Source organism: Xenopus tropicalis, chromosome 5, assembly GCF_000004195.4.
Source record: "Xenopus tropicalis strain Nigerian chromosome 5, UCB_Xtro_10.0, whole genome shotgun sequence".
In the NCBI taxonomy this organism is placed as follows: domain Eukaryota; kingdom Metazoa; phylum Chordata; class Amphibia; order Anura; family Pipidae; genus Xenopus; species Xenopus tropicalis.
The window spans coordinates 129,414,184-129,441,213 of record NC_030681.2 but is presented as its reverse complement, the minus strand read 5'-3'; the positions used below and the strand labels follow the sequence as shown (position 1 = coordinate 129,441,213).

Below are 27,030 nucleotides of genomic sequence, written 5' to 3'. Positions count from 1 at the left end.
TTCTAAGGTACCATTCATCTTAGTGTGAGGCTGAATACACCGTGTTCCTTCAGCCAGCAGCACTGAATGTATTAGCGTCTCATTCATTGGGGGTCAGTGGAATTGAATTTAGTGTGCGGTCCTTGCTTCAGCTGAACAACCTGTCCCACCTAATTACCTGAGGCTCTGCCTGCTCTAAAGCTTACCTCCTAAATATTGTGTATTGTACAGTGCTATGTATACTGTAACTACTCACACAGCAGGGGTTATTCCCTGACAAGGTCTCATACAGTAGAGCTTATATCTAGATTAGGACTGAATTGGTGTTACTTGGTCTGAGGTACATAACTAGGTTTGATGTACAATATGGTGTATACTCTACACAGTGGGATACAGTGGGATGTAAAACATTACTTAGTTTGATGTGCAGTATTGTGTATAGCATAATACAGGCATGGGATCAGTTATCCGGAAAGCTCTGAATTATGGAAAGACCATCTCATATAGATTCAATTTTATTCAAATAATTCACATTTTTAAAAATGATTTCACTTTTCTCTGTAATAATGAAACAGTACCTTGTACTTGATGCCAGCTAGGATATAATTAATCCTTATTGGAGGCAAAACATTCTATTGGGTTTAATTAATGTTTTTTCAGTAGACCTAAGGTATGGAGATCCAAATTACAGAAAGACCCCCTCCCTATCTGGAAAACCCCAGGTCCCGAGCATTGTGAATAATCGCACCAAAGGTAAGTATAATGAACGCATGCTCTGGGGGAAGGGGTTTAGCAGGTGGTGGGGGCCCCTGTTGGGGGTGGGTGGGGGTCACAGTGGGGGCCCCTGGGGCGGCAGCCACACTGGGCCCTGCAAACCCCAGTCTGACCCTGCAAATAGAACTGATCTTGCTTTCCAGATAGACACCCAATATCACTGGCTTACACTAGTTCTGTACATGTTTATATTTAATACATATATATGTCACACAAACATCCAATTCAATCAAACACAGCTCTCACAATGTGCAAATAAGCAGTGGAAGTACTGTATATACTGTAGATATGCAGTGAATGAGTGCTACACCATGCCACAACGCACTAATCACACACAGAATTCTCTGCATTGGGAATACACTTGTTCCTCTTGTTGGTTAAAGACAGGAGCTTAACTAATATTTGTTTTAAGCTTCTTTACTTTAATAAAAAACCATCAAAACTTTAAGTCAGCACAATCTGTTTTGCCACAAGCCACAATCCCCCAAAACATTTATATATTTAGAGAATTTTCCAAAAATAAAAAGACATTTTTAGATCGATGGTTGCAATAAACATTAGGGAAGGATCTAGATAGGGCACGCTGGCCCATATTTCTGAATCGGTTCTCTGCTCTAACTGACTGCTGCTGATTAAACTCCAAAGGTGGCTTTTCTAGTAAAAACCTTCTCACATCCCCACAAGAGCCGCCCTTTAACGCATAAACAGGGGAGAGTTATAAATAAACCGCATCTTTATTTGTGCCCCGACATAAAGGGCACAGCTGTAACAACTCAGATCTAGGAAGCCTTCCATACGTGTGCAGGAACTGCCCTTAATCATAAAGCATGGAAAGGTTGGCTCTAGTATGTTAAACCATTTCCCTCTGAGTGGTAAGTGCTGTGCATTTCATCCCTTGTTTTAAATTAAATACAACCCTGAGCTGACACAGTTGTTCCTATTTATGGTGCAGCCGTTAGACCTGTTGTGAGGACTTCCTACACACACTGTTGGGACACTTTGTACCTATCTAATATTGATGAGTATACAGTATACTTATATATTCATGTATTTATTTATGGCAGCTAGTGGTCTTTGGCTGAAGATCTCATTAGTTATTGGTGGAAAGCTCCTGTTTGGTGCACTTGCCCATGAAGCCTTTTGTCACCCTCCAAGGTGCCATTTTTAATTTTTAATATTCTTCACACTTTGATGTCTAGAGGAGCATCTAAAGAATAGAGCAAACCCCTGACTTTTCACCACTGTTCCCACCTCCGCCTGATGCTTCCCTGGATGGATCATTGAGCTCATCAAACAGTCCTGTGTCTATGATCTCCTTTTGCCAGCTGATAGGTACAGCCCCTGTTGCGAACCTTTTAAAGAACTTAGCGTCTTTGTCATCAAATTCAATTCCTTTGATCTCAGAGAAGTCAGCAATATCTGAGATGTCTTTGGCGTAGACCACAGAAGGGTCTGGTACAAATGGGGGGTCGACCATCCCTGCCTCAAGCCTTTGAAAGTTGATTGATTTGAAGAAGGAGTGTTTCCTTGGGTCATCATCATTGGTCCTGTAAGATAGAGGTTATCACAGTCAGAGTTTTGCACACTCGGAATATACTTTTTACTTGTATCTCTGCCATTCACTGGTTAATATGGTAGGATATGTCATATCAGTATTGGCAAATGACAAATCTAGGCTTACGGGGACCATACGGTGAGTTACATGTTGGACTTCTTACATCAGAATGTCATCTCTCAGTAGGTACCAGGGGTGGATATTTGCTGCCCCTATTTAAATGCCCTTTGAGGCAAAGTTCTTATTCGCGAGTCTTTTTCGGCGATTTCCTGAAATCGCCCCGCCGCGTCTGCCATCTCGCCGGCGACTTACATGTTCGCCGGTGGGATGGCAGGGGGAAGGCAACTCGGGGAGATTAGTCACCCGCGAACAGGGAGTTTTGCCGCGGGCGACTAATCTCCCCATGTGCCAGAGTATTATATCATAATCCCTTAGCTAACATAAAACTCCTAGGATGGCAATCCTTAGAAATACCCATCTTTAGAAAAACTCACTAGGGTTGTCCCTTATCACCTTTATTATTTGCCCTGGCAATTGAACCTCTTGCCCACCTTATATGAAATGATATACAGTAAAAATATCTGGATATGACCAAAGGAAACTATTCCATAAACTCAACCTTTACACAGATGACTTATCTCTAACCCTTACCAAACCCTTGAGGAGCCTTCATAAATTATTTTCCCTTCTCAATGAATTTGCTAAAACTTCTGGTGAATATCCAAAACAGACACTTTACCAGTTAACATTACAAAACCACAATTAAAACTTTTATAATTTAATTTCCCATTTCATTGGTGAACAATCAGTATAGATAACCTTGGGCTCAAGATCTCAAAAATATATAATTCTCTATATAAGTCCAATTTTCTCCCATGCATAAATAATTGCAAAACTTTTTGTCAGATTGGAACCCCCTTAATATTTCTTGTTTTGGGTGCAAAGCTGCTGTACACATGATTGTCTTACCCAAGATCCTGTATCTATTTAGAGCATTGCCCAAAGCAGTTAAAACATCAGATGCTACTCAGTTACAAAGACATATATTACATTTCATTTGGAAGCAAAAATTCCATAGACTTAATAAAAACATTCCATACTGGCTACCCCACCAAGGTAGACTGAAAGCTCCAAACATTAAAAATGACTACAGTGCAGCCAGGTTTGCACAGACCATTCAATGGCATTATACCCTTAGATGGGTGGGAATGGAAAATGCCACAACCAGTAATATCCAGAAATGTACTATTACTAACCCTATTACGTTTCATATACAATCTGGAATACACTAAAAAGTAAACTAATCCCAAGAGATATTAATAGCTACATACACCCTTTTATAGGAAACCCCGATTTCCCCCCAGGCTTACAACATAAGGCATTTCAATGGGGGTCATTCCACAAATGTACTAAATTATATGATCTTTTGACCCCCTTGAGGCTTAAGTCATTGACTTCTCTTTGGGACACTATCTATTCCCCAAGAAGAGTACTTGAGATACTCTCCACTCTCACTTCTATGTCTCTCAACATCCACACAAACCCTCCTGTATGGGATATGATATACTCACAACTTACAGAAGTGGAGTCAGATATTTCCACCTCCTATATGCTAGCATGGGAAAAAAAATTCAACCTACTCTGGTCCCAGTGGTGTAACCAAAGTTTGTGGGGCCCCCCTGATATTACCACGGCACGTGATGTCACTTTTGGGTGCACGTGGCAAGGACCCAGAAGCAGCAGGGGCGGCAAGCGCTTGTAGGTCCCCTCAGTTCTTGGTGGCAGTAAGGCCCTTCAGAACTCAGGGCCCCCCCACATTGCAGTATGTGCGTGGGCCTTAGTTACGCCACTGCCTGGCCCTCAAAACAATGGATCAAATTATGGAAGTCTACTCAAAAGATATCACCTAATACTAAAATTTGAGAAATGACATACAAAGTGATCACCTCTAAAAGCAAAAATGCCATATAATCTACTTCCCAAATTGGTTTCAAGGCTGCACATATAAAGGAGATTACAAACACTCAGGGCCATGCCTAATAGTTTGGATTGATATAACTCACATAACGTCACAAGCTTTGTGCACTCCCTTCTTCATCCTGAATATGCACTATTAAACCTTCCATACCCAGGCCTGCTCCCTAAATCAGCAAAGACCTTATTATCACAACTATGGGCAGCAGCTTGGGTCATAGCTCTAAACTGGATTTTCCCTACTCTGTCACTGTCACAATTCATTTCCAGAGTAAACTACATTAAAGAAATGCTTTTTCTTTTTGCTATCTTAAAAGATAAAAGGGAGGATCATATAACAATCTGGCAGCCATGGATTGACTATAAAGAAACACAGACCTCTCTACGACATCTTTCTCAAACTAATTTACAGAGATCCACATTTTCCCCCCTTTAAAACCCCCACTTGTTCATCCTTATCACTCTCCCCACATCTATTACAAAAGCTTTAGGCTAGACACAGGGTAAGGGTGGCCATACACGTTACTATAACAATTTGTTCATCCACTCCACTAACGTTAAGAGCTGAATTGTCAGATATGCAGGAAGAAACAATAGAATCCTACCCCTATCTGATGATTCAGCATTAATCAACTGCCGATGTTCGGGTGCAGACCTGCCCCATTGACGAAACAACAGATATCCAAGGCTTTTGCCGATAACAGTCGCCTCATTAACTCACCATATGTGCACTGAATATTGTATGAATCCTCATGCCATACGATAATATTGGTGCGTGTATGGGCACCTTTACAATTCTTACATTGTTATTGGAGTTATTTTTTTTCCATTTTTTCTTGTTTTGTGGCTTCGCTTTCCTGTTTGTATTCAAATAAATTGTATTTTTACTACGTAATAAAAGAAATTATAATGACAATTTGCACTACTCTGACTGTACCTAAAAATGTTCATCTACACATTATTGTAACGAAAAATAAAGATATTTTTTTAAAAAATCTGTGCCCTACAGAGGAATTTCTGGGGCTGCTGTCGCCTACGGTAGCAGACCCAATGCCGCCCCACACACACCCGCTCTGTGCGTAAATTCAGCTCTAAAAGTTACCAGAGGCGGTTATTTGGCGCAGCTAGTAACTCAGTGGCAGGAGTGGCCCTGGTGCCGTAAGTGAACCGACCCTTAAGGAAAGATAGTGGTAACAGCTATAATTCACATTTATGGAAAAGATGCTGATTATTGTCCTGGGAAACCTTTAGATCCTGATTTATAGATGTATATGACCTTGTTGTGTCATTCCTGAAGGAGCCATAACACTGATGAAGAGCCGGGCAGATTGCCATGTTTTTTGCACTCTGTGCCCTGCCCTTCTCTCAATTTCTGCCTCTAAAAATGACCTTTTCTGCCACTTACTGCTCCAGCACTCACGTCCAGGATCCTTGTAAACAACCCTTTATATCTACTATAAGCAGTGCTTTTCCCACAGGACTCGAGGAGGAGCAGCGACAGACAAATAGGGCTGGTTTAACTGCTGCTAATGTGGCTAATGCTAATTAGGGAAAATAAAGACAAGTGGGGCCTATGTGCTGTATTTACAGACCTAGCCTACACAAGCCCTCTGCCGAGCAAGAATAATATAATCAATAAGGGATTTTTTTTTATTATATGTATATGGCTATGTTAAAAGAATTATAACACTGAACAAAGTATGTTTTGTTAAATGACCTTAAATAACGATACAGTACATGGTTTTTTATGCATTTGTGTGAGCTATTATAATGCACAGCTAGATTTAAAGAACCAGATAAGCAGGCTATTCAGTTGCTTATGGTCTACAATACATGATAACTATGATTTTTATATTGTCATCGTATTAAAAATATTTCCAAAATATGTTTGAATGATTCTGTGTGAGACAATTGCAAGGCTTGATGCCATATCAATAGAGGAATAGCACTGAAAGCCGTTGGAATAAGGAGCTGATGTATGTGCTTTACCAATGCCGCTCCAAAGTCACAGTCCCCCTGCAAAGTACCAGAAGGGATTTTCTCTGCAGCCTTTACAAACTGCACCATTAGGTATAAAGAACAATTATGTCATGTACTGGATCCAACTGGGGAGCACAGCGCCACCTGCTGGAAAGATGAGAGAACTTGTGATTTGCAAGCAAATGGTTTTGCAGCAGTGGAAGATGAAAAAGGATTTTAGCTCTTGCTGCTCAGCATAATTCATACAGCCAAATAGAGGACTGGAAGTCCAAATAGTCCAGAGCACTTTTTCACTGTGTGGACTATAAACAAACTACTATGTATCTGGTCTTTTATAAATAATGTATGCTGACAAAAGGGTGTGTGATTTGTTTAAATACAACCTGCATAACATGCCTGCTTACTGTGTAACCCCATTCTGACCATTTGGCCTGCTTCATGGTCAGTCCCTATTTCTGAATGGGAACAAAGAGGAGAAATAGATGGAAGAATAGATGTTAGCATATACATAAAAGAGACTAGGAGAATAAAGAGGTTGGGTGAGGAAAGGAGGAAAAATAGTATGGATAGTGGGCCTATGGTCTAAGGTTTTCTAGTGGGCACCTGGGGTCCCAGTCCGACTCTGGGCGCACCCACACGTATCAGCGTACATGCACTCTGACAATGCAGCAGCCGCAGCAGTGGGACAAAATGACAAGTGCCCAGTGCCTAGCACCCCCCCCCCATATATACCTATATAGGCACCCAAGGGCCTGTGCCTAGGATGGCAGCCTTATGGGGATGGCCCTCAGGTGCTGCCCCACATTCCTCCAGATGCTTCTGGTGGAAGTGACATCACACGGACCCGTACACATAAAGTCACTTCCACAACCTAAGGGCATAGTGTGCATGGACATTGTGGTATGGGACAGTGCGTGTACAGTAGGCCAAACAGACTCCAATCAAGTGTCTAATGTTTCCATGTACTCATAAGTTGAGGAAAAGAGTCATGCAAAGTGATGGTATTAGTTCACCCTTTAAGGAAGTCCTTCCAGTATTGTAGTAGTAGTTCCCAAATAAAGTATTATTATTATCTTTGCATGGGACGTATGTGCTTACCCTATCATCTGATCAAAGGCACCTACTACATTGCACAGCTTGTGGCAGCATAAAGTAAGAAGTCATCACACAGCTAATAGATTGTAAGCTCTTCAGGTCAGGGACCTTATCCAGACTGTGAATTAAAATCACCTAGGCACTAAGCTGCAGGCATACCTTCAGTTCTCTCAATAGTGCCCTTAAGTCTCCCCATATTCCACCTGTTCAGATGATCAGAAGCCTCATAGGAAAAAAAAAGGTGAGCTGTGTAAAGAAAGTTCCCATAATGCCTCACTCCTGCACCGAGACCTAGACTGGTGTACATGCTCAGTTAGTAAGACTATGAGTCAGCTTCCTGCTGATTGGCTCAGATCCACATTCCTAAGGGGGGGGAGTGAGTTCTTAGCATTCTTGAGGGAGGGGGGAGCAGGAGAGGGGAGAGAGCTGCGTGTCTCTGGCACAGGAAAATAAAGAGACAACAAATCCTGTTTCTTTTGACAGAGAAGTCAGTGCAGCGTTTCTGTGAGTGCTTATGGCTGTATTTACATAGACCTTTCTGATAAACTTACTTAGTTTTTTCCTTTCCTTCTCCTTTAAGCAAAGATTTATATATTCACCTGTTTTGTGTTTATGCCTTGTAAAGCACATACATTAGCTTTGATGCAATCCCTTTCATTTCAATGCACAGGATTTAATAGCACTCTAGTTATTTCTTTGTATTTCTTTGTGCATGTTGCATTCTAGAAATTCATATTTAAACACTTTTTTCTTGCTCTTCTTCAACTAACCTTGCTTATCCACGCTACTTTTTCCAATTTAATTTCCCCTGCGAAGGAGCTCCGTTCAAAACAATGGGAATCACTAAAAGTTGCCACCCACTGTCTACATTGGAAAACAACCCTTGGCCTCAAATTGTTGGGCCCAAAAATGAACTGGGTATTTTTAGGGAACATTTGACGTTCAGGGTCGGATTGGGTCGGCGGGACACTAGGAAAGAACCCCGTGGGCCCCCAGACCCGATCCCTGCCTGCCCTAACCTGCTGCTCCCAGGCTGCCCTCCCTCCCCCAATCACGTATGCGGGGGGAAGGGGCTGGTGGTGGGTGAGCTGGCAGGCAGCAGTGCCCCAGAGGGGGTGTGGGGGCAACTGGGGTAGCAGGGTAGTAGCCCCCGGTGGGCCTCGCACTCCTTAGTCCAACCCTGCTCAGGTTCCTAGCATTTTTGATCATTCCATGCTATTGTGTTAAATGACAAATAACTGAAAGCCTTGGTCCCATTTACACTGGGAAGTCTGCTCTCTGCATGTCGTGCTGGATTAAACATCTAATCAAGGTCCATTGTACAATGGGGTGTAAGGCAGCGATCTACTGACATAGGCAGGTGTTAAGTACAGGGCCCCTTGTACCCCTTGGTGCTTGCACATCTAAATGAGAAACAAGCTGGGGCCCCCCATGTACTGCCCCCACTGAGATTTCACTGAAAGTAGATATAAGTGCAAATCTCACCTGCTCCCAAGCCTGTTTTGTGGTTTCTTGGCTAGGAATAGCCTGCAGATGTCCTTTGCCTCTTCTGTGAAGTTCTGGTGTTGGAACCCAACCTCGTCTTCTAATGTCCTTCTTTTCAGCTCTTCCTTGGAGGTCTTATCCTTTGGGTCTCTGAAGGGGGTGTGAGCCGCAACCATCTCATAGATGCTACACCCCATGGCAAACCAATCTACAGGGTAGGAATAATCCTCGTCCGTAAGGATTTCGGGAGCCATGTAGCCATTAGTTCCAGCCTGTTTCCCCCCAAAAAAACAAAGAAAACAGCAATGACTGAACCTGATAAAATATGTTATCTGATAACTGCCCTCTGTTACCAAGGCAACCAGATGGCAGTCAGTTGGATTGCAGCGCAGCCTCCTTAAATATATGGGTTATACACTTACAGGAAAATCTATATCAGACCTCCTGATGACTGATATTCAGTGATTTTATTTGATGTGGATTTGAAACCACTACAAATGCTATAGTGATGGATAGTGATTATGAAAAAAATGAATGTAAAATTGCTCAGGGTGTTTTTCTAAGCACTTTTACAATTTACATTAATTATTTTTTCAGTGTCAGAGCTATTTAGGTTTTTATCAACTGCCAATATAATGAATTATGTAACAACAGTGCCACCTGCTGGTCAGTTCCTGTAACTGTACAGTCAGAGAGATACACCTGTGGAAGGAAGTACCTTCAGAGAATTGCTCTAATCTTGTTCAGATGCCCTTTCCCATCTCCTTCCTGAGCAGAGCAACATCAGAACTCTTCTCTGTTTCCCTTCTGAAGGTATTTCTCCTTGACTGTCACTGACTGTACAGTTACAGGGACCGACCAGCAGGTGACATTGTTGTTACAAAATTCATTATATTGACAGTTAAAGGAGACATTTTATATAAAGTTCATATTCAGTTATAATATTCATCCTCACTCAAAATGTGAAATGATGCAGAAAGAAAGATGTTTTGAAAGCATTTTACCTCCTAAAACTGCCATTATATGAGAGCTGCATACACAAGCTCACTGATCAGAAGTCAGAGCCAAATGAGACATGGGAGTGTCCTTCAGTCTCCCACAGGAAGTGGTCACAGCACTGACTGACAGGCTTTACTCAGCAGCAGCAGCAAACCCCTCCCTCCTTCTGTGTCTCTCTGCTTGTGCTGCTGCCAGGGGAGGGGAGGGGCGGGGGAGAGGGGTGAGTAGAGCAGGAACGGACTGTCTGTGAGCTCGCTAAGCCCCGCCCACTTCACTTTAAGTAGGTGAGGGTGTCATAGAAGTCTGTGAGGGCCGGCGGCTCTGAGCTACATACTAAAGAGTCTAAACCGGAAGCTGCCATAAGGTCTGGGTAGAGCACAGTTTTCAAGCAGTTATGGACATATTGGAACCCAAAGGTATTAAAATAAAAGCAATTCCTTCTATTTTACGTTATTTTACATGGTCTACTGCATTGTAAAAATTTATGGTATATATCCCCTTTAATGAAACATAACTAGCTCTGAAACTGAATAAAAAATAATTGCAAAAGTGCTGAAAAAACACCCTGATCAATTTTACATTCCATTTTTTAAAGGTCTACTTATACTTTAACTACTAGCCAAAGAGCAAAGCCTGTTGAATCGCTGGCCATACATGAGCAGATTTAAGCAGCAGATTCAGGCTCTTCAGGTGGATTTGGCTACTTATCTGCCTGTGTATGGGGCCCTCTGACACCTACCCAACCAATATCTGTAAGGAGATCAGTTCTTCATCCCAGCAGCCTGTATTCCTGTCATTGTGATCGCCAAACACTCAGATCAACCCAATATCATCCACATTAGGCCGATATATTATTGAAATATCAGGGAAAAATCCTCTCTTTTGGTGACCTTGCTAAACTAGATCTTATAATGTATGGCCAGCTTTAGAGTTAAAAAAGTTCTTATCTTCTCTTATGTTCATTGGTCTACAGATCGATGGGCAACAAGGTGGTCAGCTGCACATTGACAAAAACTTCTTGTCCCTGAAAGAAGTGACTTTGGCAGTATTGGCCCTTCAGTGACTGATGCAACGTGATGCACAGAAACTATAATATGGCCTTACAGTGCTGCCCCCAACCTTTAGTACGTCTGTCTATTATTATGCCAGCTAATAGGCCCACACCACACCATGATAGCACTGCTCTGCTTCATATAGATTCTAGAAAATAGACATTTATTTGGATAAAAAGTTGAACTTCATGGATATACTGTATGTCTTTTTTACCTGCTCAACTATGCAACAATGTACGGCCTGTAATCTATTATCCCACAAGCCTGAGAATTTTCTTGATAAATAAACCCAATAGGATTGTTTTGCCACCAATATGGATTCCTGCAGCTTAGTTACCATCAAGTACAAGGTACTGTTTTATTATTACAGAGAAAATGAAATAAATAAAATCTGATAATGGACTCTATAGGAGAAGGCTTTTCTGTAATTCAGAAGTTTCTGGATATTGGGTTTTCAAATAAGAAATCTCATACCTGACCTTCACCTTCTTAGGTTAAACCCTACAGTTTAATAAGTACATTACTTAATTAGTGAGTAAAATAATGAATAGGTTTGTAGACTGTCTTCCTGGAGTTAAAGTGAGAGTTGCTCCTTTAATACAGTGCAGGCATGCCTCATACTTTCTATTAAAATCCTGAAGTCATTAGAAAGGTCTCTATATCCAGCAAACTCCATACGCACAGACTGGGCCCCAGATTCTCATTGTCCAGTCATATTAAGGTTTGTAGACAGAAACTTGCTTTATTTAAGGCTCCTTGCTGCAGATTGAAGTCTAATTAAACATCATTTAAACATTAAATAAACCCAATAAGATTGTTTTCCCACCATTATTGATTTAGTTTGGCTCAAGTACAAGCTATTGTTGTATTATTACTGACACACAGCAAATCATCTTTTCAATGTTTAATTATTCACTTTACATGGACTCTATGGGAGGGTTCCTATAATTTGGAACATTCTGGATTCTAAATGCAAATCAAATTTGATTTGTTGCTTGTGAGTTCTTATAGAAGAGTCTATAATGTCCAATTACAAACTGATCACTTTCTCTGGTTTCCATGATTTACTAGTATTTTGTACCAATGTCATTCCACTGTGATTCCACAAATTCCTGGAAGTTAAAGGTGTGAAACCTACAGCCATGAATAGGGTAACTGGTTAAAATACTAATCACATTCATTACATAAACTCACAGCTTAGCAGCCTTCAAATGGTTAATTAGTAAAATCTCCTTACCATCTGTCTTTAAAATTAAATAGCCACATAAGGTCTTTAGCAAAATGCAAATCCCAAGGATTTAAGACTTGTTCTTATAATACAAAAGAAATAGCTCAGGCTCCTGAGTTCCTCTACACACAAAGTGCAAACACAGTGAGGTACCTACCCGCTGGGTTATGGGTTTGCCTTCTTTGACTTTAACGGCAAGCCCCAAGTCAGAAAGCCGGCAGTTGCCATTTTCATCCAAGAGAACATTTTCTGGTTTCATGTCCCTGTAGACAATCTTCAGTGAGTGGAGGTGCAGGATCCCACAGCAGATCTGAGCACTGTAGAAAATAACCCTCTTCATCTCAATTCCCTTTTCCCCAACGTTGTAGATATGAAACTTGAGGTCTCCTCCATTCATAAGGCTCATTACCAGGCACAGGTGGGATTTGGTCTCATAGGCATAGGCCAAGCTGACAATGAAAGGGCTGTGGACCTTTTCAAGGATCTCCTTCTCTAGCAAGGCCATTTTTTCCCCATTCTTTTTCTTCAGTCGTTTTTTGTCCAGCTTTTTACAGGCATACATTTGACCAGTGTTCTTCACCTGGATGGCGCACACCTATGGTCACAAATTGTATTTAATTGAATATCTTAATCTCTAAACCTTCACAGCATATTATACAAGATATAGCCAGGCACATCAGCATAATAAATAGTTCTAGTCAACCATGAATAGACCCACTCATTGGTTGAGGTCCCCAATTGATATCTGCCTGATTTGGCCAACCACGTGCTCGGGTAAATCAGGCTGATCCAATCAGACCCCTTTTGGAGAAGACCGCATCAATGTACCTTGCAATCCTTAGACAGCAATTATTGCTCAAACGTCAATCTTATTGACCTTCAAACTACACTGCAAGAAGTATCTCGGAGAGCCAATAGGAGTCCCAAAAGGGGGGGCATCAGTCCCACAGTTTGGGAACAATGAGTAGTTTTTTAACCTCCCCTTATAAATTAAGCTAACGATGGGAGGTTACTGAGAGTATTAGATCTCAGTTGCCAGTATATGTAAGGGTTGGTGGATCTATTATACTCTATAATAATTTGGTGAAGTCCCCACATTAATTTGAATCTGTCACTTGATCTCAGTATTTATTACTGCATATGTTGGGTGGCCTTTAGTAGGTGAAAGAAGTATCAGTGTAGCACCCATGGAATAAATAAAATGGGGAGTCACCACATGTTTTTGGGGTTCCAGCAGGACATTATTCATGTTTAGTCCAGCCATGATTAAGACAGAAGTAAGGACAGGTAGGATGTTTTCCAAAAAGACCCCTAATTAACTATTACATAAATACCTTGTAGGATTGGTACATAAAAGGGTCTTACATTTTAGAAGCAGTGTCCCAAAAATCTAAGGCTGTTAAACTGGAAGTAGCACTAGAGCATTTTGTATCTGAGATTTTATTTTTGTTGAGCGTTGGCAGAGCTACAGTACAGTAACAGCAGGTAACACATAAGTGTGCCCTTAGCTGCAGCATCTGGTGGCTTGTTACTCTTAAGCCTCTTTGGACACGTGCCTACTTATCTGGCCTTGTGTCCTGTACATGAATCAGAACCTTTGTGCACCTTGTGTAATCTCAAGCATCTTAGCAGGAGCTTTGTCAACTGTCAAGAGTAAGACCTTTACTTCAGTCTCGCTTTCCTACTTCTTATGACATAGTAAAATAGTTACATTGGGTTGAAAAAAGACCAAGTCTATGAGGTTCAACCCCTCCAAGTGAACCCCAGTGCACATATATACATACTCTTACCAACCTGTCTATAGACTTGCATTTATAAACTATATATACCAATATCTATCCTAGCAAACTGTAAATCTCAAGATCACAATTGCCTTGGATATTATACTTGTTCAGGAAATCATCCAGGCCCCTCTTATAGGCATTAACAGAATCTGCCATCACAGAATCACCAGGCAGAGCATTCCCCAACCTCACTGCCCTCACCATAAAGAACCCCTACGTGGCTTATTATCAGTATGTGACATGCTTTTGATTGATTACATAATTATTATATTAAAGGCTTAGGTTAAAAAAAGAGTTAAGACAAAAATAACATTAGTTGCAGGTTTCCTTTTAATGGCATTTGGGTATTTCCCAAGCGAAATTCAGTTTGTCTTCAAAGTAGTGCTTGCAATTTTGTAAAATATATCAAGGACTGAGTAATATATCCTCCCTAGGCACTGAAATCCATAAAAATCCTTGGACTTGAATATAACTGTGTATACTGTATAAACAGTAATTGATATAGCCACTCAGATATTACCCTTTTATAGTACAAAGGAAAAGTCCTCACAGAATAAAATATGAATTTGCTTCTATCTATCTATCTATCTATCTATCTATCTATCTATCATCAATCTATCATCTATCTATCTATCTATTATCTATCTATCTATCTATCTATCTATCTATCTATCTATCTATCTATCTATCATCAATCTATCATCTATCTATCTATCTATTATCTATCTATCTATCTATCATCTATCTATCTATCATCTATCTATCTATCTATCTATCATCTATCTATCTATCTATCTATCTATCTATCTATCTATCTATCTATCTATCATCTATCTATCTATCTATCTATCTATCATCTATCTATCTATCTATCATCTATCTATCAATCTGTTGTCTATATATATCTATCTCTAGCTGCATCAATAATTTATTCAGTTATTATTACAATTTTGTGATCCCCAGGACTAAAAAGTAATATACTGTAATATGCCAAAATAGATACTAGCATGAGGAGGGAGGGGTGGTGGTTCTGCAAACCAAGCAGAGGATTAAAGGGAAGGGAAACCAAAGACACAAGGGGCTAAAGGTAACCAGTTATTCACTGTTCTTCATTGAGGTGATGTAAAGGAATGTCATCAAGTATCAGGAGGCATATTCATTGCTCACATGATATAAACAGAACCAATCTGCTGTACACACATTTCATCAAGTTAGATTCATTTTGAGAATCTAATTCAGAGGTTATTAAACTTTTTTTTATCATTCAAGCCCCCATCTTAAGGCCCCCTATACCCCAAAAAGAGGTTGCGCAATATCAGTATATGGCAACATTGGCACAATAATGATCCTTCTTTTGTTAAAACAACATTCACGGTAGAAACAGGTCCTTATCCAAAATGCATTTTGACTGGCCTTTATGCTCGACTTATTGAAATATTCTGGGACATCGTCTTTGCTTCAAAAATGTACCTTAACATGGCTTCAGGCTGAGTTTCTAGCAACTGCTTTGGAGCCGCACACTTTGGGGGAGGCCAGCTCAAAAGTTCCTTGACCTTTGATTTACTAGTTCCATTGGCACAAGTGGATGGTAATTTCATTGTATCTTACTAGGGCTTCTCCAGAAAGCGTAAGTGTAAACTTTCTTGTCCTATTCTGCTTGTAAAAAATAAGTTTATTTTACAGTGGTAGCTGAAAGTTACTTAGTTTGGTTTTTTATGTGTTCCATAAAGCAGAGTGGAATCTATCTATCTATCTATCTATCTATCTATCTATCTATCTATCTATCTATCTATCTATCTATCATCTACAAAACTGTCAACCCCCAACCCCATGTTATAAGGGAGATAATGATTTAGTCCTGTTTTTAATTCCTATTCACACTTAATGATAGCATGAAATAAATTCTCAAAAAGGCCTGGGGTGGATCATTACCTTTCTCATGACATGGGGTTGGTTGATAGCTGTCTATCTATCTATCTATCTATCTATATCTACCTATCTATCTATCTATCTATCTAATTTGTTAAATCCATTGTTTTTTTATTCTAATCCTAGACTTGGACTTACTGCCTGCAAGAAGCACTTCTTTAGTTAAGGTGTAATTAAATTTGAATTCCATAGAGTGCCACCTTCTTACAGACACATTGTTCATTACTCTATGGTTACATTTCCATCCCCATGGGAAGGGCCACTCAAATGCTAAAATGAATATTCAGACTTGCACATACCTCACCAAAGCCACCTTTTCCCAGAATCCTAAACTCATAGAAGTATTTCTGGGTGATTTGCTGTCTCTCAAATGCTTTCCATTGTAGGAAACGGTCATAAAAGGAGCTGTTCTGGTAGTCTTGGAATGGTGCATCCATGAGGAAAGCAGTCCCTGCTTCTTTAGCAAGCATAATCAGTTCTGGCATGTCTTTGCTCTGGCCTTTTTGGATACGGCTAGAGAGGTCCTTCCCCAGGAAATTAAGACTTCCTTCAGCAGGCTCCTTGAACCTTCTGCTCACCAGCTTCTCCATGAGCTGCTCCTTGGCCGAGCCTTCCTCTAGCTCCCAATCTTTTACTTCTTCCAGGAATTCCTCGGCCAGCTTATACTCTGGCACTGTAGCCAGGAAGTCTTTGAAGAGCCTTTGGCCAATGGGCTGCTCCACACAGATGCTCTGATAGTCCAAGGTAATTGTTTCTTTAATTTCCTTACGGGAGACATCAGGTGGAGGCAAAGACAGGCTTTTGCGCCTCTTTTGCAGTTCCTTCGCATCCCCTTCACTGTTTTTCCTAGCCTGCAAATAGGCTGTGTTGGCTATAAGGTTATCTAGTCCTCCCATGTCACACATGGCTGCACCAGGGACTTGACTGGTGCAGCAAGAAATGGAAGTCTTAAGGGGCAGAGGTCACAGAACCAGTGACTTCTACCCTCTGGTTGTCTACTAGTGGCTGCCGTGTCTCCTCTCTACAGGCACAGTGACAGAGGCACAGTGACAGAGAGAGCAATTGCAGCTTCGGCATTAAATAGTACAGAGGGATTTTCATTAAGACCCTTCCCTTGTACCATTTGTTGAAAGTGACTGCTAAGAGGTTTCTCTGCACTAAGGAGCTTTTGCTTTGCTATCTATAGCTGGCGATTACATACACCAAGGTACAATGGAGAGAGCAGCCAGCACATGTGCAGGTTACCCCAGGGACACTGTTCTGCAGCACTGAAATCTGGGTAAGTTTGTTAGAACTTATAACACACTGACTGCTAATCTGCCAGTTAATTATAGTATAAAACACATCAATGGTGTAACAGCATTTCCGACTACATGGCACCAGTGTGTGTGAAGAGACTAAATGAGATTGCAAGAATTTACCTGTTGTTTGGTGCAAGATTAATCAAGTAATATCTGTAACAATAATTGTTCTAAGCCAATGTAGCTGGGCTAGAAATGCTGGTTAATCATGGAGATATTCAGTGAGTTACTGGGGCTATACTTGTTTCCTTTCTGGGAATAACAGCTTTGCCAGGGGGTTATAGAATGTCAGTTATAAGAATCCTTATGGATAATAATATATTCCATGTTATGGTTCTACACGGCCTCCTGTTAGAGTGGGTTTCATTAGACAGATAACAGCTGCCCTTTATATTAGGCACAGGTTTTCCAGCAACAGCGCATTAAATGTTAATGAGGAAAAGGGCAATTGATCCTGCCTTGCCGGACACTGGCTCTTATCCTGGGGTAGATCTAAATTCCCTGCCATGAATCAAGGTCCCTGTCAGCTGTCTAATGAAACTCCCTCTAAATCCACTAAATCCATCATTTTTGGATTAAGTTGAATACTGGATTCTTTTACAAATGAGGTCAAATACCAAATTAAATCCAATTCCCAAAGTAAGTGCACAATTGTCCTAATTAAAGGAAAATTATACCCCCCAGAATGAATACTTAACCAACAGATAGTTTATATCATATTAAGTGACCTTTTAAAGAATCCTACCAAACTGGAATATGTATTTCAGGAAATATTGCCCTTTTACATCCTTCCCCTTGAGCCACCATTTTGTGATCACATGACCAGAAATAATACAGAACAGCAAGTAATATGGGAGTAAAAGACAGAGCTTTGTCCATTAATACTAATAATTAGTACTTAAATTGGTGATTTCTATTTATGATTACTCAATGGCACATACTTCTAGAAATGTATATTTTTATTGAAGTGAGCTGGTTTGGCATTTTAAATGGTTATGACCACGTGGCCACCTATGACATTTCGAATGAACAGGTTTGACAAGCCATCTTGTAATCATCACATTATAGTTGGTCTATGCAAAACGACAATTTCATCTGCTAAAACTTCTCATTAAAGGAGAATACTGCAAGCTAGAACGCTATATTTATTCAGCAGAAAGCTTTACCATACCTGAGTAAACAGCCATTGAAGCTCCCTCTGTTTGTTTAAGATAGCAGCTGCCATTTCAGCTTGGTCTCAGTAGCTTCTGTGCTGCAGCTCTGGCCGTTGGCCAGAGTTGGGGGGAGGGAACAAATTCTGATGGGAAGGGGAGGAGGAAAAGGGAGGGGGAGAGAGGAGCAAACTGAGCGGACTCATGCCATGCCCTGAGAGCAGGAAGTCCGACACAGAAGAACATGTTTACAAAAAAGGAGACAAGAAATCCTGCGTTTCTTTTGATGCAGGACTCAGTACAGGCTTTCTGTGAGTGCTTATGGCTGTATTTACATAGACCTTTCTGATAAAACTTAGTTTTTACCTTTCCAACTCCTTTAACATGTAAAATAACAGTACAATGCTTATGGGCAAAATGCACAATGCAGATCAGTCAGATACACTAGTGTATATAGGCCACCTTCAATCTGAATACATGCAAGCAAATAAGGTGGCCAATGTGACCAGTTTTGTACCAAACTTGCCTATATTTTACACATGAGTTTGGAACCAGTAAACTATATTTTGCACACAGATTTACAAATGGGCCTGTTGATAAATCAGTTCAACCAATGTCTTAAAAAGATTATAATCTATCATCGTCTGAATTTAATAATATCCTACCTGATCCCTTACAGCCATATCTGCCTTATGTACCCAACTTGTGCAACTTGTCTGGCGCTGCCTCACTGCACCCGTTAGTTCTATAGGTTGTAACCAACTGGGGGTACAAGTAGAATGACTCCAGTAATGTTGCAGTGTTCTATTAAGGGAACACATTCACATTGGACCTCAAATAAATGGGCAAATGTGGTTTGACTTATATGGAGTGTCAGGACTCCCACTGCAGGTCAAGGTTCCAAGCATTAGATTAGCTCTTCCATAGTGCTGTTTCCAAATTACAGCTGCAGGGGTCACTTTCTGGCTCTATAGGATAAATTAATAGCCATCATTTAATACCATAGCTAATGCAGTAAGCAAGCTTAGGAAACAGCAGTTAGTATTCACAGCCTATTGCACTGTTGGGAGTAGTATCAGCAGTAATCAGCATTGCTGCATTGCAGTACTGAGCTCCTGGATCCTATTTCCAACCAACCTACCATCTGCAAGGTGTCTGTAAGTTCTCACATAATATACAGGCAGGTTGTTTGGGGCCTGATAAAATTAGCTATAGTGTGATAGGGACCTTAGCCTGTTGGGTGCGGTACTGATGTATATTCTCTGTATTACAAATCAGCTCTGTATAAAAAATAACCATGGAGTTACTGCAATGGGATGTATTTGCATTATCTCTGTATATGAATCATGGAGCAGTCATATTGTTAGAGGAACATCCAACGTGCATGAATTGCTGCAGCACGGAGTAGTAATTACTCCCAGATACTACGGCCGACTGAGCAGGACAGAATGAGTCACGCTTGCTGGGAAGATAACGAGAGGCAAAACCAAGACATTCTGGGTGATGATTTAATGAATTCCTTATACATAATAATTGCATTCCCAAAATGAGAGAGTGAAGCCCAGGCAGGTGGGTGTCCTTCTGGGCAGAGGCCTAATGCTGATAACTAGATAGGAGAAAAACCTGATTAGGTTGGGTAGATGCAGTTTTTGGCAGGTCAGTACTGCGATACTGCAGGTACCGGGAAATCCTTTGGATGGAGATAATTAACGGGAAAATGCTGGCTCCCATAGACACAATTCAGAAAAGGGAGTAAAATAATGTGATTGCTCAATGCATTTGTGTAATGTTTTCTATTCCATCTGACACAAGTTCAGCTTACTATAGAGACAGGCGGGCACGGTTTCACTCTATAGGCGCCATACAGGGCACAGATACCTACCTGCTGCATCTCCATATGTGTGTGGGTCTAGTTAACCATGTAATAAAGAGCCTAAAAACAATGTGTAATATTGTGTCAATAAACTAATTGCTTGGGGAATTTGTTTTGCTATTTCAATCGTCACAAAAAAAAAAAAAGTCTTCCTTTACGGCAGAGATTCGATATAAAGAGTTGTACTTATCAAGCCGTGTTCACACAGAAACGTGTGTAAAATACACAGCCTATTTATAAAACTCAATTATTCTCAAGCATGAATAAGCTACAGTTTTGTCCCAAAGTGCCCATACAGCTAAAGAAGTTCAGGCTCACCACTTCCATCTCACCGTACATTTCCCTGGGTTAAGTCAAACAGGGTATCTACATTATTTCTATATGAGGTCATAGCTTAGAGACCGATTCATTTCAGTTTTTATTTACCATATCTCATTTGCTATGGCTCAAAGATTTCTATACATGTTGTTAGTTTTAAGTGGCATTGCCTTTTAAATGCTTAAAGGAACAGTAGCACCAAAAAATAAGTTTTACAATAATATATAATAATGTACTGTTGATCTGCACAGCTAAAACTGGTGTGTTTGCTTCATAAACATTGCTATAATTTATATAAATATTCTGCTCTGTAGCCATGGTGGCAGTCATTTGAAATGAGGAAAAAAGGTAACATGGTGGATAACAGATCTCTGTAGAATGCAATGCTACTCTACAGAGCTTATCAGCTATGTAAGTTGTGCCATTGATCACTAAAACACCTCTTTACATGTGGTTGCACATATGAATATACAGCATGCCATGGTTTGGCACATTTCCAGGACTTTACAAAGATTTATATTAATCTACACAATATTCTCCCTACCAAAACCACAACAAAGCATGATCAATTACCTGAATGACTCATTATTATTTATTACACTATTTAAAGAGCATATAAATCCCCCCAAACAAAGGTGCTTAATAAAATTAAAAAAAAATTATATAAAAGTGTGCATTTATTAAACCTTATCTTTTATTAGAATGCCACTGCCTACAATCAATTTTAAGTGAGCTTTTGCCTTAAAAGGCAGATATTTGAAGTTGTTCTGGGCCACAGAATATGTTTTGTACCCCACATTATTAGATATTTTTCAGTTTTGCTAATTCCAGCTGGTCAAGAATATTATGGCACTCTCACTAGAATGAGAATTTGGTTTATTGCACATTTAAACAAACACAAAGCACACAATATTATTTCTCGGGTCCAAGGTACAAAGGAAAAATACTAGCGTCTTTATTCCCTTTTCTCCTGGACTGAGAGTGTCAGAGGCAGCAGAACATTAGCAGTCGCTGGTGGACATGACCAGCCCTGGGATCTGCAGAAAATCAATGCACACCAGTAGGAACCACTGCACACTAACTGCCTGAATCACGGGCAGGCACAAAATCAGACATGCCTCTCCTGATGGTACGGATGGTGTATGGACTGTCCCACGCTGGCTATTTGCCTATTCTCTGCACCACCCAGTCTTGTTGGCATAATGGGCAGCGGTTATTCTGCTTTACCCATAGGGACATGCAGCAATTATGAAAGGAGTGGTTACATTCTCCCCACACCACTGCAAAAAAAAGAAAGTTAGTGTGAATAGCAAAATTCTGCACATTTGGGTAATTCTGTAACTCATTGTTTATTATTAGCCTTTGTTTATATAGCACCAATATATCCATATACAGAGAGTATGTGCCACTCACATCAGTCCCTGTCCCAGTGTTTACAACCTAATGCAACTGTCACATTAACATCAAATATGGTCAGTTCTATCAGCTGCCAATTAACCTGCCTGTTTGTATATATACTGTTGTGACCAAAAGAATCCATGATGGTCACAAAAGGTAAAATAAATTTGTTATTCAAAGCTAAATTAAAAAATTAACATATCCAAATGCCCTACGCGTTTCGTGTCCTATGAGCACTTAATCATGTCCTTTGCCCACGGATATCAGCTCCCTAAGCTAAGGGTCTGGAGCACCTGGACCATCTTTTCCACTTGGTAAGTGTACTTTATAAGCCCATTGTTGCTTTGTGCGAGTACCAAGAGGAAATGCAAGCAAGCACAGGGGGCACATACATCAAACCAAGGAAACCAGTGCTGCAAGGCAGCTAATGCTACCACTGCACCAATGCGCTGTCTCAGTACAGGAGACAAAATGTTGTTCCAGCAAGTGTAATTCAATATTTAGGTAAAATGTCTAAACGGTTACATCCCATAATCATCACTAATAACATTGCTGGTTTGAGAAGCTTGGAGTTGATTTACCCTTATGGCATACAATGTTCTTTTAACTACTGAGGTACAATCTTCTCACCTGCATTTACTCCCCAATCAAATGGAAGTGCTGGCAATGTCAAGGGGGGGGGGGATTATTTTGGGGAGGTTGGGTAGGGCCCAAAGTCATAGCCACTTAACATATTACAAAGATGCTGGTACATAGCTTAGTGAGAAAGGATCAGTGCAATCATTAATAAACTACAGAACCAGTCCGATTACAAACACTGGGGGTACCTGGCATATTGGCACCCAACCCTGTGTATTAGCCTCCCCTTATCCTATAACAGATCATGTACTTCCTGATTTTCGCTGCCTTCAAGCTTATTTCTAATGTGGAGAGCTAGGCAAACACTGACAGGAAATAAAGTATAGAAAGATAAAGATCAGCTCTAGGAGACAATTCCAATCAGGATAAAAAGCAAGCACTGCTTAAGACATTTGCCCTTCACTATGAAGGAATGACCCCATGCACACAGTGACGTAAGCCCAGCATCTTAATCCACTCACTACTAGGTAGCCATGAACTCTCTCCCCGGGCTTAGAAATCCAGTCAGTTATTAACATACCCACACAGTCCTCCTGTTTGTTCTCAGCTTGGCAGCGCAGGCAGGCATCTAGAAAGGAAAACACACCTTCCATTAAAATATTTCCTCTTATAACCCTCTTCTGCCCAGCAGCAAAAAATAAATTATATAATGTGGCTAAACAGGAAGGAATTCCATGCAGAAGAGGCTTGAATCCAATCTGAGGTGCATGTGTGTATATAATCACAGACAGACCTATCTGACATGAGATTTTTCATTTCTACATAGACCAGGGTGAGGTAGGGATTTAATGCCAATGTAAATTAATGGGATAGTCGCAGGAACTGAATGGGTCCATGAGAGTCACAGGAAGACTAGTATGGATAAAAGAGGACGGAACTGTACCCAAACTGTTGTCACAAAGTAGAAAACATGGAACCGTCATTAACAGTATAGTACACTGTTTCTTTCAATGGGGCCCTAACTGATTATTATTCCTCCCCACCAAGCTTTAAATCTGCATTATGCATTCAGGTAGGGAGTGTCCAGCTGGTGTCTGTCACCCACACTCATTTGGTAAACAACTAGGATGGTAACAAGGGATTCATCTGACAAAGGCCTGTTCCCACTGCTCCCAATATCCTCCCCAGGAGAAGCTTAGCATTCCAAATGTTAGGCTTGCGTGACACTGCCCTCTCATAGAAATCCTTATTCTTACTTTACCAACAGTTCTTGTGCTGCCATTGCTTTCAGGAACAGTGTGGAGCTCAGAAGTGAGTGTTCCAACTGACGGATATGTGCTGTAATCTGCGCTCAGCATTGCCTGCGAGTATCCAGGCCCCACTACTTCACTTTCCCACCTACATCTCACCAGCACCAAAATCTCACAAACTAAATAGCAACAAAACAGACATCTTATGATGATGCCATGTTAAAAATCACTAAGTTTGGCAATATTTGTTGCTGGTGCTTCATTATACCCCCAGATCAGTAATGAGACTGAAGTGTGGCTTAAATAATAACTTCCACTAATCTGAAGGGGAGTCTGGATACTTCAAACCATATAGTGTTTGTTTGTGTATATTTCACAATATAGAGAACTAGATCCTTTATTAACATCAATGCTGTGGGACAAGTAGCCAACACTTTATGTTTTTTATCATTTATTTGAATAAATGATGTGACACAATGGGGTGTATGGGAATAAATGATGTGACACATTGGGGTGTATGGGAATAAATGATGTGACACATTGGGGTGTATGGGAATAAATGATGTGACACAATGGGGTGTATGGGAATAAATGATGTGACACAATGGGGTGTATGGGAATAAATGATGTGACACAATGGGGTGTATGGGAATAAATGATGTGACACAATGGGGTGTATGGGAATAAATGATGTGACACAATGGGGTGTATGGGAATAAATGATGTGACACAATGGGGTGTATGGGAATAAATGATGTGACACAATGGGGTGTATGGGAATAAATGATGTGACACATTGGGGTGTATGGGAATAAATGATGTGACACAATGGGGTGTATGGGAATAAATGATGTGACACATTGGGGTGTATGGGAATAAATGATGTGACACATTGGGGTGTATGGGAATAAATGATGTGACACAATGGGGTGTATGGGAATAAATGATGTGACACAATGGGGTGTATGGGAATAAATGATGTGACACAATGGGGTGTATGGGAATAAATGATGTGACACATTGGGGTGTATGGGAATAAATGATGTGACACAATGGGGTGTATGGGAATAAATGATGTGACACATTGGGGTGTATGGGAATAAATGATGTGACACATTGGGGTGTATGGGAATAAATAATGTGACACAATGGGGTGTATGGGAATAAATGATGTGACACAATGGGGTGTATGGGAATAAATGATGTGACACAATGGGGTGTATGGGAATAAATGATGTGACACAATGGGGTGTATGGGAATAAATGATGTGACACAATGGGGTGTATGGGAATAAATGATGTGACACAATGGGGTGTATGGGAATAAATGATGTGACACAATGGGGTGTATGGGAATAAATGATGTGACACAATGGGGTGTATGGGAATAAATGATGTGACACAATGGGGTGTATGGGAATAAATGATGTGACACAATGGGGTGTATGGGAATAAATGATGTGACACAATGGGGTGTATGGGCAGTAGTGTAACTGGTGGGCATGGGTGCAGTCCCACAGGGAATATCATGGCAAAATCCAAACAGATGGGGCAGATGGGGGGGTGAAAGCATTGGCACAGGGAGGGGGGGAAGGATGCTAAATAGCCAAGGGGCTATAGCAACATTACTGTCTATGGAGATTTGAGTCATCCAGGGGGGCATAAAAAGCTACTAGGAATGGGATGTCCCTCTCCCCCCAGGATGACAATACAGGAAGGGTAATGGTATATTCCATATACCGCCTGTGTGCGCCTGTCATTTCAGTAGGTGACAGTAACCCCCGGCCCCCACCAGAGACTGTATGGCCGATTCCCCAAGCAGGGCTGCTGCTGGCAGCGGAAGGTAATTCCCGCAACACGAAGCCTTCGCCCCAGTGCCAGCGAGCTGTATCTCTCACCCATGACCTGCACCCTGCAGATAGCGCACGTATCGCACTCCACATCCCAGCTCCACATCGCCACCGCGTTCCATTTCTTCAAGGAGAACATCTTGGGTCCGCTCGCTCCGTGCTCCTCCCGCAAAGCAGCCATACCGGCAGGGGGCGGCTCCTCAGATAGCCAATCCTTTCGATGTGCTGCGGTAATTGACCCAATGAGAGAAGAGCACAGGCTAAGCTAAGCCAATCGCTTTAGCAAAATATATCTGTAGAGCCAATCCCAGTACGCAAGACATAGGGTTACGCCCCTAGAGAAGCAACCAATAGCTATACTGGTTCTATTCGCCCGAAACAGTTAAGGGAAAGGCGCTGCGATTTGTTGCTGGGGCGGAGCATGGTGTTGCCTGATGTCAGTATTTGTGTTTAGTGACAAATATAATGAACATTAGGTTTATATTTAAAAGTGTTATCATTGATATATTCCTAGGTGAGGATGATTTTGCTCGTTTATCAACCCTGGGTGAATTTGCACATGGGCAGTAACCTATAGCAACCAATGACCAATTAGCTTCATTTCAGTCAGCTGCATGTAGAGTATTTATGTATGTATGTGTATATATATATATATATATATCTTTATTTATAAAGCGCTACTTATGTACGCAGCGCTGTACAGTAGAATACATTAATGTAAACAGGGTGTTAATAAGATAATAGATAAATACAAAGTATAACAATAAATACAGATAAATACAGCTGCAATAAGTTAAGAGTCAAAGACACAAGAGGATGGAGGTCCCTGCCCCGTAGAGCTTACAATCTATATGGGAGGGGTAACTTACAGACACAAATAGGCAAATATAAGTGCTGTAGGTCACAGTGGGTGACACTACAATATAAGTGCCAGTTCCCAGATCAGGTGCTGGGTGAGTCTAAAGTCTTTTAGTTTAGTCTTAAAAAGACTGGGGGAGGATTCTCTCCGGAGGACATCAGGGAGGGCATTCCAAATGTAAGGGGCAGAAAGGTTTAAGGCGGGAAACCGCAGTAGTAGTGGGGGGCGCAACCAAGCGATTGCTCTGCGAGGAACGAAGGAGTCGGCCAGGAACGTACGGAGACACAAGGGAAGAGATGTAGTGAGGAGCAGAGGAATAGAGGGCTTTGAAGGTTAGGAGGAGTTTGTAAAGGTGGCCATACACGAGGCGATTTCGCTCGTTGTGCGATGAACGATTATATCGACAAACGATCGTATGGCGATCGAGTTCCCATACGATATGCCATCCACGGGCAACGATAATTCGGGAAAGATTTTGTCGCATCATTATCGTAAAATACCTACGATCGTACATCTACGTACGATCGATGTCGTTGACTTCTGCTGCTGGCAATCGTGACATGCGCAGAGAACAATCGTTGAAAGACAAATGTCTGACACTCACACCAACTGGCAGA

General features: G+C 41.0%; 2 protein-coding genes across 2 annotated transcripts; both read right to left on the bottom strand.

The window, feature by feature from the left end:
* Positions 1 to 1,154: 1,154 nt before the first annotated feature.
* Positions 1,155 to 16,879, bottom strand: grk7 (G protein-coupled receptor kinase 7). Its single transcript, NM_001127101.1, is given in 4 exon segments — positions 1,155 to 2,300; positions 8,843 to 9,114; positions 12,279 to 12,716; positions 16,134 to 16,879. Coding segments are annotated over 4 exon segments (1,656 nt in total). The 5' UTR covers positions 16,740 to 16,879; the 3' UTR covers positions 1,155 to 1,960.
* Positions 16,880 to 21,173: 4,294 nt separating this feature from the next.
* rnf7 (ring finger protein 7) lies at positions 21,174 to 25,774 on the bottom strand. The gene is made up of 3 exons (NM_001114261.2): positions 25,603 to 25,774; positions 23,035 to 23,082; positions 21,174 to 21,757 (listed from the first exon to the last, which is right to left on the bottom strand). The coding sequence occupies exons 1-3, from the start codon at positions 25,733 to 25,735 to the stop codon at positions 21,639 to 21,641; spliced, it is 300 nt and encodes a 99-aa protein (NP_001107733.2). The 5' UTR covers positions 25,736 to 25,774; the 3' UTR covers positions 21,174 to 21,638.
* Positions 25,775 to 27,030: the final 1,256 nt, after the last annotated feature.